At 48.3% G+C, this 12,448-nt stretch overlaps 2 protein-coding genes across 4 annotated transcripts in view; one reads left to right on the forward strand and one right to left on the reverse strand.

Annotated features, from left to right (window-relative positions):
* The window catches only part of fam184b (family with sequence similarity 184 member B), a gene marked incomplete at both ends in the record, with an annotated part of 13,614 nt that extends 12,851 nt beyond the window's left edge, over positions 1–763 (reverse strand). The window contains 1 exon segment of the mRNA XM_083692859.1: positions 617–763. Coding sequence (XP_083548985.1) covers positions 617–763 — 147 coding nt within the window.
* A 1,513-nt stretch (positions 764–2,276) lies between these two features.
* ncapg (non-SMC condensin I complex, subunit G) lies at positions 2,277–11,944 on the forward strand. 3 transcript variants are annotated; one of them, XM_083692691.1, is made up of 23 exons: positions 2,277–2,305; positions 2,980–3,097; positions 3,773–3,985; positions 4,386–4,614; positions 4,789–4,934; positions 5,027–5,111; positions 5,254–5,446; positions 5,619–5,768; positions 6,140–6,280; positions 6,498–6,621; positions 6,800–6,889; positions 7,239–7,256; positions 7,395–7,580; positions 7,766–7,876; positions 8,223–8,342; positions 8,516–8,752; positions 8,875–9,056; positions 9,341–9,503; positions 9,775–9,942; positions 10,120–10,234; positions 10,695–10,742; positions 11,022–11,091; positions 11,440–11,944. In XM_083692691.1, exons 2-23 carry the CDS (start codon positions 2,990–2,992, stop codon positions 11,564–11,566), a joined length of 3,024 nt encoding a protein of 1,007 aa, XP_083548817.1. In that variant the 5' UTR covers positions 2,277–2,305; positions 2,980–2,989; the 3' UTR covers positions 11,567–11,944. The 3 variants fall into 3 exon arrangements, with proteins under 3 accessions (XP_083548817.1, XP_083548818.1, XP_083548819.1); XM_083692692.1 differs by having other exon boundaries at positions 5,622–5,768; XM_083692693.1 differs by lacking the exon at positions 7,239–7,256.
* Positions 11,945–12,448: the final 504 nt, after the last annotated feature.

Here is a 12,448-nt window from a genome sequence, read left to right on the forward strand (position 1 = left end):
ACACACCCTGCTGCCTCTGTAAGCATTATTGTGTAGAAGTCCCTGTACACCTATACAACGATATTGCTGTTCCAATCCCCATCCACCTATCATACACACATTGGTATTGCTGTTGCTTTGCGCCCTGGGCAGCCATGGACCCTGACTGCTGTAGTAACAGTATTATAGCCTCATATAAAAGGAGACTACAATATGGGTTTCACATCCTTTCATCAAACCATTGCATGAGCAGATCACTGATTATAGACGATAAATTATAAGAAGAATTTTTTTTAAATATATATATAGGTTATAGGTGGCAGATGGGATCAGCGCACTGCATCTTTTACGAACGTGGCTGCCTGCACGAAGTTTTTTTGGTGTGTGTGAGAATCAGGTTGATTTTGAGTCGGAAAGACAGGGAGAGACCGGGTAGCCTACAATCAGCAGCCATGGACGGTGTGTTCGCCTGCTGGGTTTCCTTGACCGCCACATTATCTCCTTTAATCTATTCGACGTCAGCGCAGCGAGTGACCGTGGTCACGAGCCTATTTGTTGATGGACATCTATTTGCTGTCACAAAAACGGTGTGACAGGCTCCGTGGCGCGTGTCTCCTTTCCCGGTACTCGGTCTTACCTTGGTGAGCTGCGCTATCTTCTTACACATCTTGCCGTGCATCTGATAGTCGTACAGCTCCTGCTCAATGTTCGGGAAGTCTGCCGCAGTCCCGTTAACGGCGCCTGGCCCGGGGGGCTGCGCAGCTTTACCGGTGCCCGAAGCCATAACCCCCGAGGGAAGTTCCCGGTGCTTGAATTATCCCACTGAAAACCGGAAAGGTACCCCCCGCCCCCCAACAAAAAAAATCGGACTCTTATGGTTCACTCATAAATGTCGTTTCTTTCTCGGTTTAGGGCTATAGGTGGATGTAAACCTCCTTCGCTGTGAATAGCGGCTCGAGCGACATGGTGGGGAATCGGTGGGTTTCTCTCCTCGCGCGTTCGGTGTCCAAGTTCCCCCCCCCCGCTGCTGTCCGCCCGGTGCTCGCGGAGGTCACAGACTGGAATTCCATCGGGGACGCGCTCGCGCCGACGGTCCCGCTGCTACTGTGTCAACCGATTTTTTTATTTTTTATTATTATTAAATGGAGCGCTGGAGCGAGGATGAAGGCATGTGTTCAAACCACCTGTCTCGCGGCAGGGGCGGAGAAGGCGTGCGTACGAAACACTACCGGAGACAGCTCGCTCGCACTGCTGCAGTGCCGCCCGGCCCCGCCCCTCCCGTTATGCTGTGTAACGTATACTAACGGACAGGATAACATATCTCCGGGGGGGGGGGGGGGTCATCGAGATTATTTGTTCGTATGCTGCTTTATATGGGACGAATTAAAATAGCATCGTCATTTACGAATTTCAAAAGTGTCATACCTTTTCCAGGTATGGTTTCCGCGGTCAGCCTATCGGTTGGAATGTCCATCCACTTCATGAATCGACCGAATTGAAACGGACCCAGTCGAGGCTAGTCTATTTTTAGGTCAATCAAACACCACACCCGTAGGCCCTAGGCCTTATTCCTCCCCATTTAAAAAAAGTTACTTTACTAACTCTGACCTAGACCAACCAGGGTAAGCCTAGGAAGGACAGGCCTACAGCCGTTTACAGTAGACTCCCTGGTGTCCTTCCCACGGGTGCGTCCTGCGTTCCGACCTCTCCACAGCTGCCGGCCGGAAAACAGCTGCGGCCTTGACAACGCGCATAACAACACACGGGTTGCACGCGCATTTATATATATAAATAATAAGTATAAAAATATAAATCTGTATATATATAAATCTGTATATATAAATCTGTGTGTGTATAACAGATTATATACGGGTTGCACGCGCGCATTCAGTAGCACGCGCGCATACATATATAATATATATTAATAGTCTATTTGAGTCCTGATATTACCCGTGTGATGTTCTTTTGATCTATTATCTGTTTTATCTGAGATTTTCTTTTCCCACTGAGGCTCATAAAAAAAAATGTTGTTAAAAGTTATTTTATGAAATGATACAAAGTTGTTTTGTTTCAAAAGCTGTCCCGTGTGTCGAAATAAATACATCAATACGTCGTGTATCTCCGTGCGAGAGCACACAGCACAACAACCTATCCCAATGCGCTGTGAAGGAGGAGGAGGAGGAGGAGGAGGAGGAGGAGGAGGAGGAGGAGGAGGCGCAGCGCGCACATCCCAGAGCGAGATTTCGACTTCTCGCGTGACCGACAGTTACATTTGAAAAGAGGCGCCAGCTGGAGAAACAGCAAGCGGCTCACGTCGTCCACAAAAGTAAGAATTTTCCTGAAATATATCTTAATGTATGTCGTGAAATATGTTAAGTTAGTCATACATGTAATATTACTGCTTTAGTTGAGTGTAAAATCATGTGTGAACACATGAGCGAGTATCCCTGTAGTGTACCCCTCAGGAGATAGCTGAGGTGTTTTTCCGCTTCTCGAACCCGTTGAGAGACCTCAGAGAACACGTAATATTACTGCTTTAGTTGAGTGTAAAGTCATGTGTAAACACATTAGCGAGCATCCCTGTAGTGTACCCCCCATGGGAGATACGGTGTTTTTCTGCTTCTCGTACCCGGTGAGACCTCGGAGAGAGAGGCGCCCAGGGGCCAAGCTAGGCGGGACTCTGACAGAAAAACTAGGGTTGCTAGCTAGCTGCTGTAGCAAGGTATCGAAGGACTGTATTGCACGAGAGAAATATGTGATGAATTTTTAAACCTATACATAGATATATATTTCAATACCGTGAACTGAAATTATGCAGCTTTAAAGTACTTCGCAATAGGCTTAACTCTAGCTAGATAGCAGTAGCCAAAAGTAGCGCCGGCGCCACCACATTGTTATGGCTGTTAAGATGACCGAGCCGAGAAGAAAACGGCAGGGACGTTGGATATAATCACATTAGACCCGTGGCAACGTTTTAAAAAGTAACATGTGTTCGTGTAGGAGAGTGAAGATGACGGCAGACGGTGAACTGGAGATCAAGGAGGCGTTCCAGCGGGCGCAGAGGTCCCACAACAACAAAGCCAAGCTGGTGACCAGCCTGAAGAACCGCTACAATAAGGTCACTATCTTCTGTCCATGGACCAACACTGCAAATACTCGATGCATTTGTCTGCAAATTGTCAAACTGACGGTGGTTTATATGGCTTTGCCTAGTCTTTAATGTCAAAGACTATCTGTTTGTGATCAAACAGACCTTATTGGGTCAAACTGTGGGGCACATTTTCTTCCAGTTCAGCCCGACCACAACAGTCAACTAACGAATCAGGGGGTTTATGAGGTGATTCATAATCAGATTTGGATATACATCCATATTATACCCTTATTCTGGTATTGAATTTATACCAGTCGAGGCTAGTGGAGGTAGAAATCGGAGGACAGGCTCATTGTAATGCAAGGAATGGAATGAGGACAGACGCGTGTGTTTGATGCCATTGCTCATTCCATTCTACGCATTACCATGAGCCTATTCTCCGATTTCTACCTCACCTGATTTATACATCATTTCTTATAGCCCATATGAGCTCATGAAAGTCAGAGCCTACACTGTTGATATTACTTAAAAGTAATGTCATAATAATAAAAGAAAAAGCCCTCACAATATTCTGTTGTAATGTTTTTGATTAAAAAATTCCTTTTAATAATGTTTTATAGGACCATTACTGCCTGCCCTAACCCTTTCTTTACAAAACCAATTAAAATAATATTTTTGTTTTATCATCCTGACACGGTCTAGCTGGAGGATAAGACAATGTTCCATGAGGAGTTCATCCACTACCTGAAATACGCCATGATCGTGTACAAGCGCGAGCCAGCGGTGGAGAGCGTCATTGACTTTGTGTCCAAGTTTGCCACGAGCTTCGAGTCTCCCCCAAAGGAGGGAGAGGTGGAAGATGACGATGAAGAGGAGCACCCTTTCCTGAGCTACATCTTTACCTTCCTGTTGGAGGTATTTTAACACAAACACAGCTCTAACACACACACACACACAGTGGTCTAGATCAACACACAATCTGCAGTCTATATTGAACAAGAATACTATAAATTACATGGAGAACATATCTTAGTGATGCTTCAGGATTTCCTGTTTTTTTTTTGTGACCTGAGAAAATCAGGAGTGCTATTGTTACACCTGTATGTTCTAATGGCCCCTGACCAGTATGATGCTAGTCAACCACACCCCTGAGTACTTACATTATGAATATAAAGGTGCCTTTATAAAGCGAGATCTCTCTGTCCAGTGTCATGAGGGGCTATGCTGGTCCCTAACCTGATCATACTGTATCTCTCTCTCTTAATGTTCTCTCCATCCCTGCTCTCTCTCTCTCCCTCCCTCCCCCATCTCTCAGTCCCACAAGGCCAACAGCCACGCGGTGCGTTTCCGTGTGTGTCAGCTGATCAACAAGCTCCTGGGCAGCATGGCGGAGAACGCCCAGATCGACGACGACCTGTTTGACAGCATCCACCAGGCCATGCTGGTCCGCGTCACAGACAAGTTCCCCAACATCAGGATCCAGGCGGCCCTCGCCATGACACGCCTGCAGGAGCCCCAGAACCACGACTGTCCCACCATTAAAGGTACTGTCTGGGACACTCGCGGAAACGCATCAGAACGTTGAATGGTTTAAAGGCACCGTACGAGCATGCATACACACTCTAATACACCGACACACACAGACGCACCAGAGAGAATCATGAGTTAATCACTCTGAAAGGTACTATAAACACAGTGACCCCTCCCTCTCTCCGTAGCCTATCTGTTGATCCTGGAGAATGATTCCAATGCGGAGGTGCGTCGCGCCGTCCTCTCCTGCATCGCCCCGTCCTCCCTCACCCTCCCCAAGATACTCAAACGCACCAGGGACGTCAAGGAGAACGTCCGCAAACTGGCCTACCAGGTACACACACACACACACATTAGTAGTGTCATGTATCTGAGCTCGGTTACGGGAAGGGACAGTTGTGAATGACATGGTTGTGTGTGTTTCAGGTTCTGGCTGATAAGGTTCACATCAGAGCTCTGAGTATCGCTCAGAGGGTCAGTCTGCTGCAAGAGGGCCTACATGACATCTCAGGTACTGTGTGTGTGTGTGTGTGTGTGTGTATGCGCAGCGCGCGCATGTATATAGTTTCAATGCTCTTGCCGTCTCCCTATGTGGCTTCGTGTCTTTAGGGTACTGTGTGTTGTCTAACCGTGTGTGTGTGTGTGTGTTCCAGAGTCTGTCAGGGAGGTGGTGCGGTCCAGTCTCCTGCCCGCCTGGCTGCGTCTCCTGCAGGGGGACGTGTTGGACCTGCTCCACAGGCTGGACGTAGAGAACTGTGCCCAGACCGCCCTGGACACACTCAGCGCCCTCTTCACCGACACACCCCCCGAGGACCTGCTGCAGGACCGCGTACAGCTGGACAACAGGTACACACACACGCACGTAGGCGCATCCGTAGGCGTACACACACACCCACACACACACGTAGACACATTGAATGACACGAAAAGTTACTGATGTGATGCTGACTCTGTGTGTGTCTCTCTGTGTGTGTGTTTGTGTGTGTTTGTGTGTGTCTGTGTGTGCGCGCACGTCTAGGAGGCTGATCCCCACGGAGTCTCTGAGCTGTGAGTGTGTGCTGTACTGGAGAGCTCTGTGTGAGTTTGTGAAGGCCAGAGGAGACGAGGGAGAGGAGATGCTGGAGCACCTGCTGCCTGACGCCGCCACCTACGCTGACTACCTCTCCAGGTAACCCCGTCTCCACCGTTTACAACAGAGTGGCATTAACACGTCACAACAGAATCTGGGTCTGACCCACGTGTATGATTTTCAAGTTCAAGTTTCAAGTTTATTGTTACGTCACATACACAAGTGCAAGGTGTAAAATAAGCAGTAGTGCAATGAAAAGGGTCAAGACAATAAGTGACATAAGTATTGCAGTATAAATAATTAGTAAAAGTAAAGTGATAACGTTATTACCGTGTTAGAACTGTTAGTTTATTACATATCGTCATAATGTCCAGTTCCGGAGCGGAGAGTGTCTGTTACCATGTTAGAACTAACCGACTCACTAAAGAACTAACTGTGTGGTTGGTAACCGTGTTATTGTAACCATGCAGCTACCTGAAGGGAGTTCCAGTGATGTCGGAGGAGCAGAGAGCTGACTTCGCCCAGCTGGAGATGGTCATGACCAAGGAGTTCATCTCCCAACAACTCATCCACCTGACGGGCTGTCTGGACACCAACGAGGAGGGGGGCAGGTGAGAGAGGAGGAGGGAGGGGGGGGGGATCATGGCTGATCTGTATTTTACTGTGTGGGTCTGGGTATGCATCCACCGCAGTTGCGGGAACAGTTCTGGTTAGCAGTTGGCCCTGGAGTGTTTGACTACTGTTCCCATGGTGCTGTTCTGTAACGGACTACTGTTCCCATGGTGCTGTTCTGTAACGGACTACTGTTCCCATGGTGCTGTGCTGTAGGAAGCGTGTGTTGGCTGTGCTGCAGGAGATGTTGGGGCTGCCTGAGACCCCTGCCTCGCTGGTCTCCCTCCTCACGAAGAAACTACTCAGCCTGATCTCTGACGACCACAGACGCACACAGGCTGTGAGTCACACACACACACACACACACACACACACATCCACGACCCTCCCTCTTTGTTATTCCTTAAAAAACAACTGTTTACAGCCAGGTGCACACACAAACACACACACACACACACACACACACACATCAGTCCAGTTCATGTGTTGATGGTTGGTGTTAACCCTCTGGTCGGCAGGTGGCTGAGATCATCTCTGACGTGAGGGAGCCCATCGTGGCGGTCAGCCAGCCCGTGGACGAGAATGAGAACCGCAGGAAACAAGTCAAGGTGAGGGAACCAGGGGAACCTAGAACCAAAAAAGACATGCGGATCAACAACAGGATGAGTTTTAGTGAAGAAAGTGTGGTTGCTTAGATGAACCTAGAACCGACGCAGGAGTTTAAACGGAAGCCAGGTTCGAGACCAACGCTTCCTTAGAACACGGAGGATTGTTATTACAGAGACTATAGAGGCTGATGTGGTCCATCTGTCCCCCCGCTCGCTTTGCTCTCCCATCTCTCCTCTACCCCTCCTTCTCTCCCTCCCTTTCCTCCTCCTCCTCTCGCCAACGTCTCTCTTGCTCCCTCTTCTTTTGAACCCATCCCCCTCTCTTCTCTCTCCTCCCCTCTCTCTCTAGAGAGCATATGAAATGAAGGTACGTGTCCTGGAGTCTAAGCAGGTCCTGACGGGGGTGTGCAGGAGTTTTATGATCTCACTCCCCTCCTTTCCCTTTGTTCTTTCCCTTCTCTGCTTGCCTGCTTCCCCCCCCCTCTCTCTCTCTCTCTCCCTCTAGTTGGCGGAGGTGAAGGTGCGTATCCTGGAGGCTAAGCAGGCCCTGGAGGAGTGTATCACGGCCCAGGAGTTCAGCCGTGCCGCCAAGCTCAAGGACTCCATCACAGAGCTGGAGGACCACCGCAATGACATCCTGCAGGAGGCCACCGAGAGCTGCCAGCCTGACAAGGAGCAACTCGCAGAGAAGGTACACACACACATGCACTGACGCACACACACACATCGCGGACGTTAGGTTATCCAAATAGATGCTGCTGCCGTTAGCTTGTGGTGGCTGTAGCAAGGTCGTGAATGCCTAAATACAGCTGCAATCTATGGAATTAGGATGAACAATAAGTGTGTGTGTGTGTGTGTGTGTGTGTGTTTTCCTAGAATGACCCAGACACAATGCTGCGGTGCCTGACCATGTGTGCAGAGCTGCTGAAGCAGATGAACATGAAGACCCGCATGGGCCCCACCATGAGCGCCATCTTCTCCTCTCTGGTGAGTAACAACAACCAACACACACACACCCCACCTTACCCCAAATATCCCCTTAACTGGCTTTTACATCTATCATGGCATCATGTCATTACACTCAAATCAAATCAAACTTTATGCGTACTGCACACTCGTAGCAAATGCGACCGAATGGCCGATACAAAAACAATTGATTTAAAAAATGTATTAAAAAAAGACATTGATATAAGAAAACAAAGGAAGGTTGTAAAAGTGTTAGTCAGAGGTAGCAGTGAAAATAAAGAGCAAGAGAGAACTGTTGATTTGAACCCCCTCTTTCTTCCCTGCCTCTCTCCCCTCTTCTCTCTCTCTCTCTCTCTCTCTCTCTCAGATCCTGCCCAGTATAGCCAACGCCCAGCCGAATGTTCGCAACATGGCCGTTGTGTGTCTGGGCACCTGCGCTCTCCACAGCAAAGAGCTGGCCAACACACACCTGGTGCTGCTGCTGCAGGTAACACACACACACAAACACAGTTACTAACACACTCTCCTCCCTGTGTATAGATAGACAGACAGACATACACACAGTTACTAACACACTCTCTCTTCCCTGTGTATAGATAGACAGACAGACAGACAGACACACACAGTTACTAACACACTCTCTCTCTTCCCTGTGTGTAGATAGCCCAGTTGGACGAGGCTAAGATCCGTGTGAGTGCTCTGAAGGCGGTCATCGACCTGCTGCTGCTCTACAGCTTCCAGCTGCTCTCAGACAGACGGCCGCCACAGTCCTCCCATTCGCTAGACAATCAGGAGGAGGAGCCTGCGCAGCCCAATGAAAAGTTGGAGGGGTCAGAGGATGTGAACAACACCGCCCAAAGCACCCTGATGATGTTCTCCGACTTCCTGGACAGCGAGGTGTGTGTGTGTGTGTCAGGGGGAGGCGGGGAGGTCTCTGAGCTACTTACATAGATTGCATAAGACCTAGCTCAGCCAAATGTGTTCTGAGTTTAATGTGTGTGTGTGTGTGTTGTCTCTAGGTGTCTGACCTGCGTACAGAGATGGCAGAAGGCCTCGCCAAGCTGATGTACTCTGGCCGCATCTCCAGCGCCAAGCTCCTCTCTCGATTGGTGTTGCTATGGTACAACCCCGTCACAGAGGACGACACCAGGCTCCGCCACTGCCTTGGCGTGTTCTTCCAGCTGTACGCCCGAGAGAGCAGGTACGACACACACACACAAACACAGAGCTTGTATATTTCCATAGCTTAATGTCCGAGTGAATGACAACATTGCAGCTACACCTGGGGAGGCTGGTGGAGGTAGAAATCGGAGGCTCATTGTAATTCACAGAATGAGAAATGGCATCAATGAGCCCTGTCCTCCGATTTCTACCTCCACCAGCCTCCAATGACCTACACCTAACTACCTTCCTACACCACATACTAGTGAGTATGAAGACTTGGTAGTATGTCTGACGTTGACGTGTGTGTCTGTGTGTCCTCAGGGTCAACCAGGAGTGTATAGAGGAGTGTTTCCTGCCCACCCTGCGTACCCTGCTCAACGCCCCGGCCACCTCCCCGCTGGCTGAGGTTGACGTCACCAACGTGGCCGAACTCCTCATCGAGCTCACACGGCCCAGCGCCCTCATCAGACCCTCAAACACGGAGGTAACCTTCAAATAACCTTTACGAGAGCCTTACCCTAAACCCCAGCACCCTCATCAGACCCTCACACACAGAGGTAACCTTCAAATGACCTTATTAATAACCTTGCCCTGACCCCAGCGCCCTCATCAAACTGAGGTAACCCTAAAATCTTCAGCTCAGATTTCGCTGGACTCAATTGGACTTTGAGAGAGAGAGAGAGACACACACACACACAGAGACACACACACAGAGAGAGAGAGAGATTTTAATACTGTGTGTGTTCTCCCTGCAGGGGGTGAGTGTTCATGACTACATGGCGGTGCGTGTGTGTGGGGAGATGTTGAAGGACCCGACTGCTCCTGAGGTCCGCCTCTACGCCAAAACCCTCAACAGCCTGGAGCTCAGCAGATGCGAGTCAACCAGGAGAGACCTGCTCACACTACTGCAGCAGGTCACACAGGTACGCACGCACACACACTCCCAACACCACTTGCTGCTGTATTTTTCTATTTCTATCTTTTTAAAAAATGTTTTTATCTTAACCCCCCGCTCTTCTTCTTTTATCTCTCCTCCCTTCCTCTCTTCAATTTTTCCCTCCCCCTTTCTCTTTTCTCTCTCTCTCTCCCCCTCCCTCTAGGAGGTGAAGGACCGTATCTGTCTGCGTGCAGTCGAGAAGCTGATTGGTCAACTGCAGGACTCCAAGACTGACCTCAATGCCACCGCGCTACAGCCTCTAGACGTCAACGCTGACGGTACACACACACACACACACACAGCCCTTACATACACACTGCTGCTGGAAGGTTTGCTGACATACACATATACACACGCACATTATACACGCTCTCTGCCCATGCTGGCAGTTCACACACACACACACACACACACCACACCACACCACACAGCCTCTGGCTTTTCAGCTTAACAGGATATTTCTTCCCCTCCCGCCCTCTGTGTCTAACAGGATTTGTACACAGTTAGTCACGGCTTTTCTCCTTTAATATGATTATGCTACTTTTATGAGAATATTTCAAAATGGATTTGAAAAATGCCCTCACTATGCTTCACTCAACCTCCCAGCCTAAGCTCTGTTAATCTAGGGAGGAAATATACAGTCATGATATATATATATATATGTGTGTGTGTGTGTGTGTGTGTGTGTGTGTGTATATATTTTTTTTATTTTTTATTTTTTTACTTCTTGATCTTCAGAGGTGGCCAACGAAGATCCGGCCAAATCTGTCAAGAGGCCCAGAAGAGGTAATTATCATCTTATACACAAGGCCAACATGAGTCCTGGACAAGCCTTTGATCTGATCTCAGATATGTTTTAGTCTCCTACACTTGTATAACACATCGTAAAGGTGTGTGTGTGTGTGTGTGTGTGTAGACCTGTATAACAGACATCGTAAAGCCTAAGGTGTGCGTGCGTGTGAAAGTCTAAAATGATGTCTGCAAATAATGATGAATAATAAATAATACATTGAATTTATATTGCGACCCAAAGATGCTTACAGAATAATAACTTGGTGTGTGTAGGTCAGAAGAAAACCACCACAGCCAGAGGAGCTAAGAAGCCCAGCAGAGCTGCAGAGTCCTCAGAGGAGAGGTGAGTGTGATGTCTATCAGTCAACACTTTATGTATTTCCAATTTCTCTGCCCCAGTTATGCCTTGAATTATGCTGCATTCAAGCGCTCCTCAGAAATAGGAAGATTTGACATTTCTGACTGCAACCTCCTGAGAATTCAGAGTTACCCACTCTGAGCTATCTCAGAATTAGCTGCTAGGGAGATCTACGACAAATCCTACGATAAATCTTGATGGGAAGGTCCGAGTTTCCGAGGAGCACTTAAATGCACCATTAGTGTTGTTTTATTACCTTCTACGTTTATAGATTGCACCTAAAACCTTGCACAATCTGGGTTTGTTCTGTTCTCTGACTCTCTCCCTCCTCAGTGATGGAGAGAATGTTCCGGACTCAGTCCCTGCGGCTCGTCCATCCCGCCGGGCCAAGGCGGCGGCGCTGGAGAAGACCCGTCTGGACCTCAGCGCCCTCATCAACCAGGAGGCCAACACCTCATAAGGCATTGGTCGCAGAGCAACAACAGACACAACATGGAGAGAGAGGAGGAGGAGGGGGGGGATGAGTTGAGGCTGTGGATGAATCGCAAATATTTTTCCTCACCTTCTCAAAAGGAATTGAGGAAAGACTTTTGAGATTCAGCCTGTGTGTATAAGAGAATGAGACTGTATTTAGCTAGTTTAGTGGAGGGCGGGCTCATTGTAATGCATGGAATGGAATCAAACGTGAAGATACCATTTCTAATTCCGTTGCATTCATTACAATGAGCCTGTCCTCCGATTTCTGCCTCTCCTGAGGCTAGCTAGCTAGACATCTTGAAATCAACTGTAAAATCCATATATATTTGTCATTTTAATCTCAATAAAGAGTAACTTTTGTATCCATGAAACAGTAAGACATGTTGTCTCTTTCTCTGCTATTCTCACTGTCCTCACCTTAAAGGACTGTTTGAGTGTGTGTGTGTGGGAGGAGGCTGGTGGAGGCAAAAATGGAATGGAATGAGGACAATGGGCCTGTCCTCTGATAGCATAAGTGTACTGTTGTGTCCTATGTGAATCTTTTCTTGTCTTTTTTTATTTCTATGGTTACCACAACACCTCATACTGCATCATGCTTGAACAAAACAGAATCCTGTTTGTTTGGCATAGGACACTAGGAATGTAGCCTCGATTACCCCCCCCGAGATCAGTTTGTGCTACATCCAACGGCTATTACTGAGCTCGTATGTTGATAGGGGGATAATTGTATGATAATAGGAAGATAACATGAGTCGTGAATGAGGGTAACAGGAGCTGGCTGCAGCACAAACAGACCTTGGGCAACCAGCCTAGTGGGCTGGCAGAGGCAGAAGGAAACAACAGTGGATCTCCTCTGTCTAACTAA

This window comes from Argentina silus (genome assembly GCF_951799395.1).
Source record: "Argentina silus genome assembly, chromosome: 21".
Lineage (NCBI taxonomy): Eukaryota > Metazoa > Chordata > Actinopteri > Argentiniformes > Argentinidae > Argentina > Argentina silus.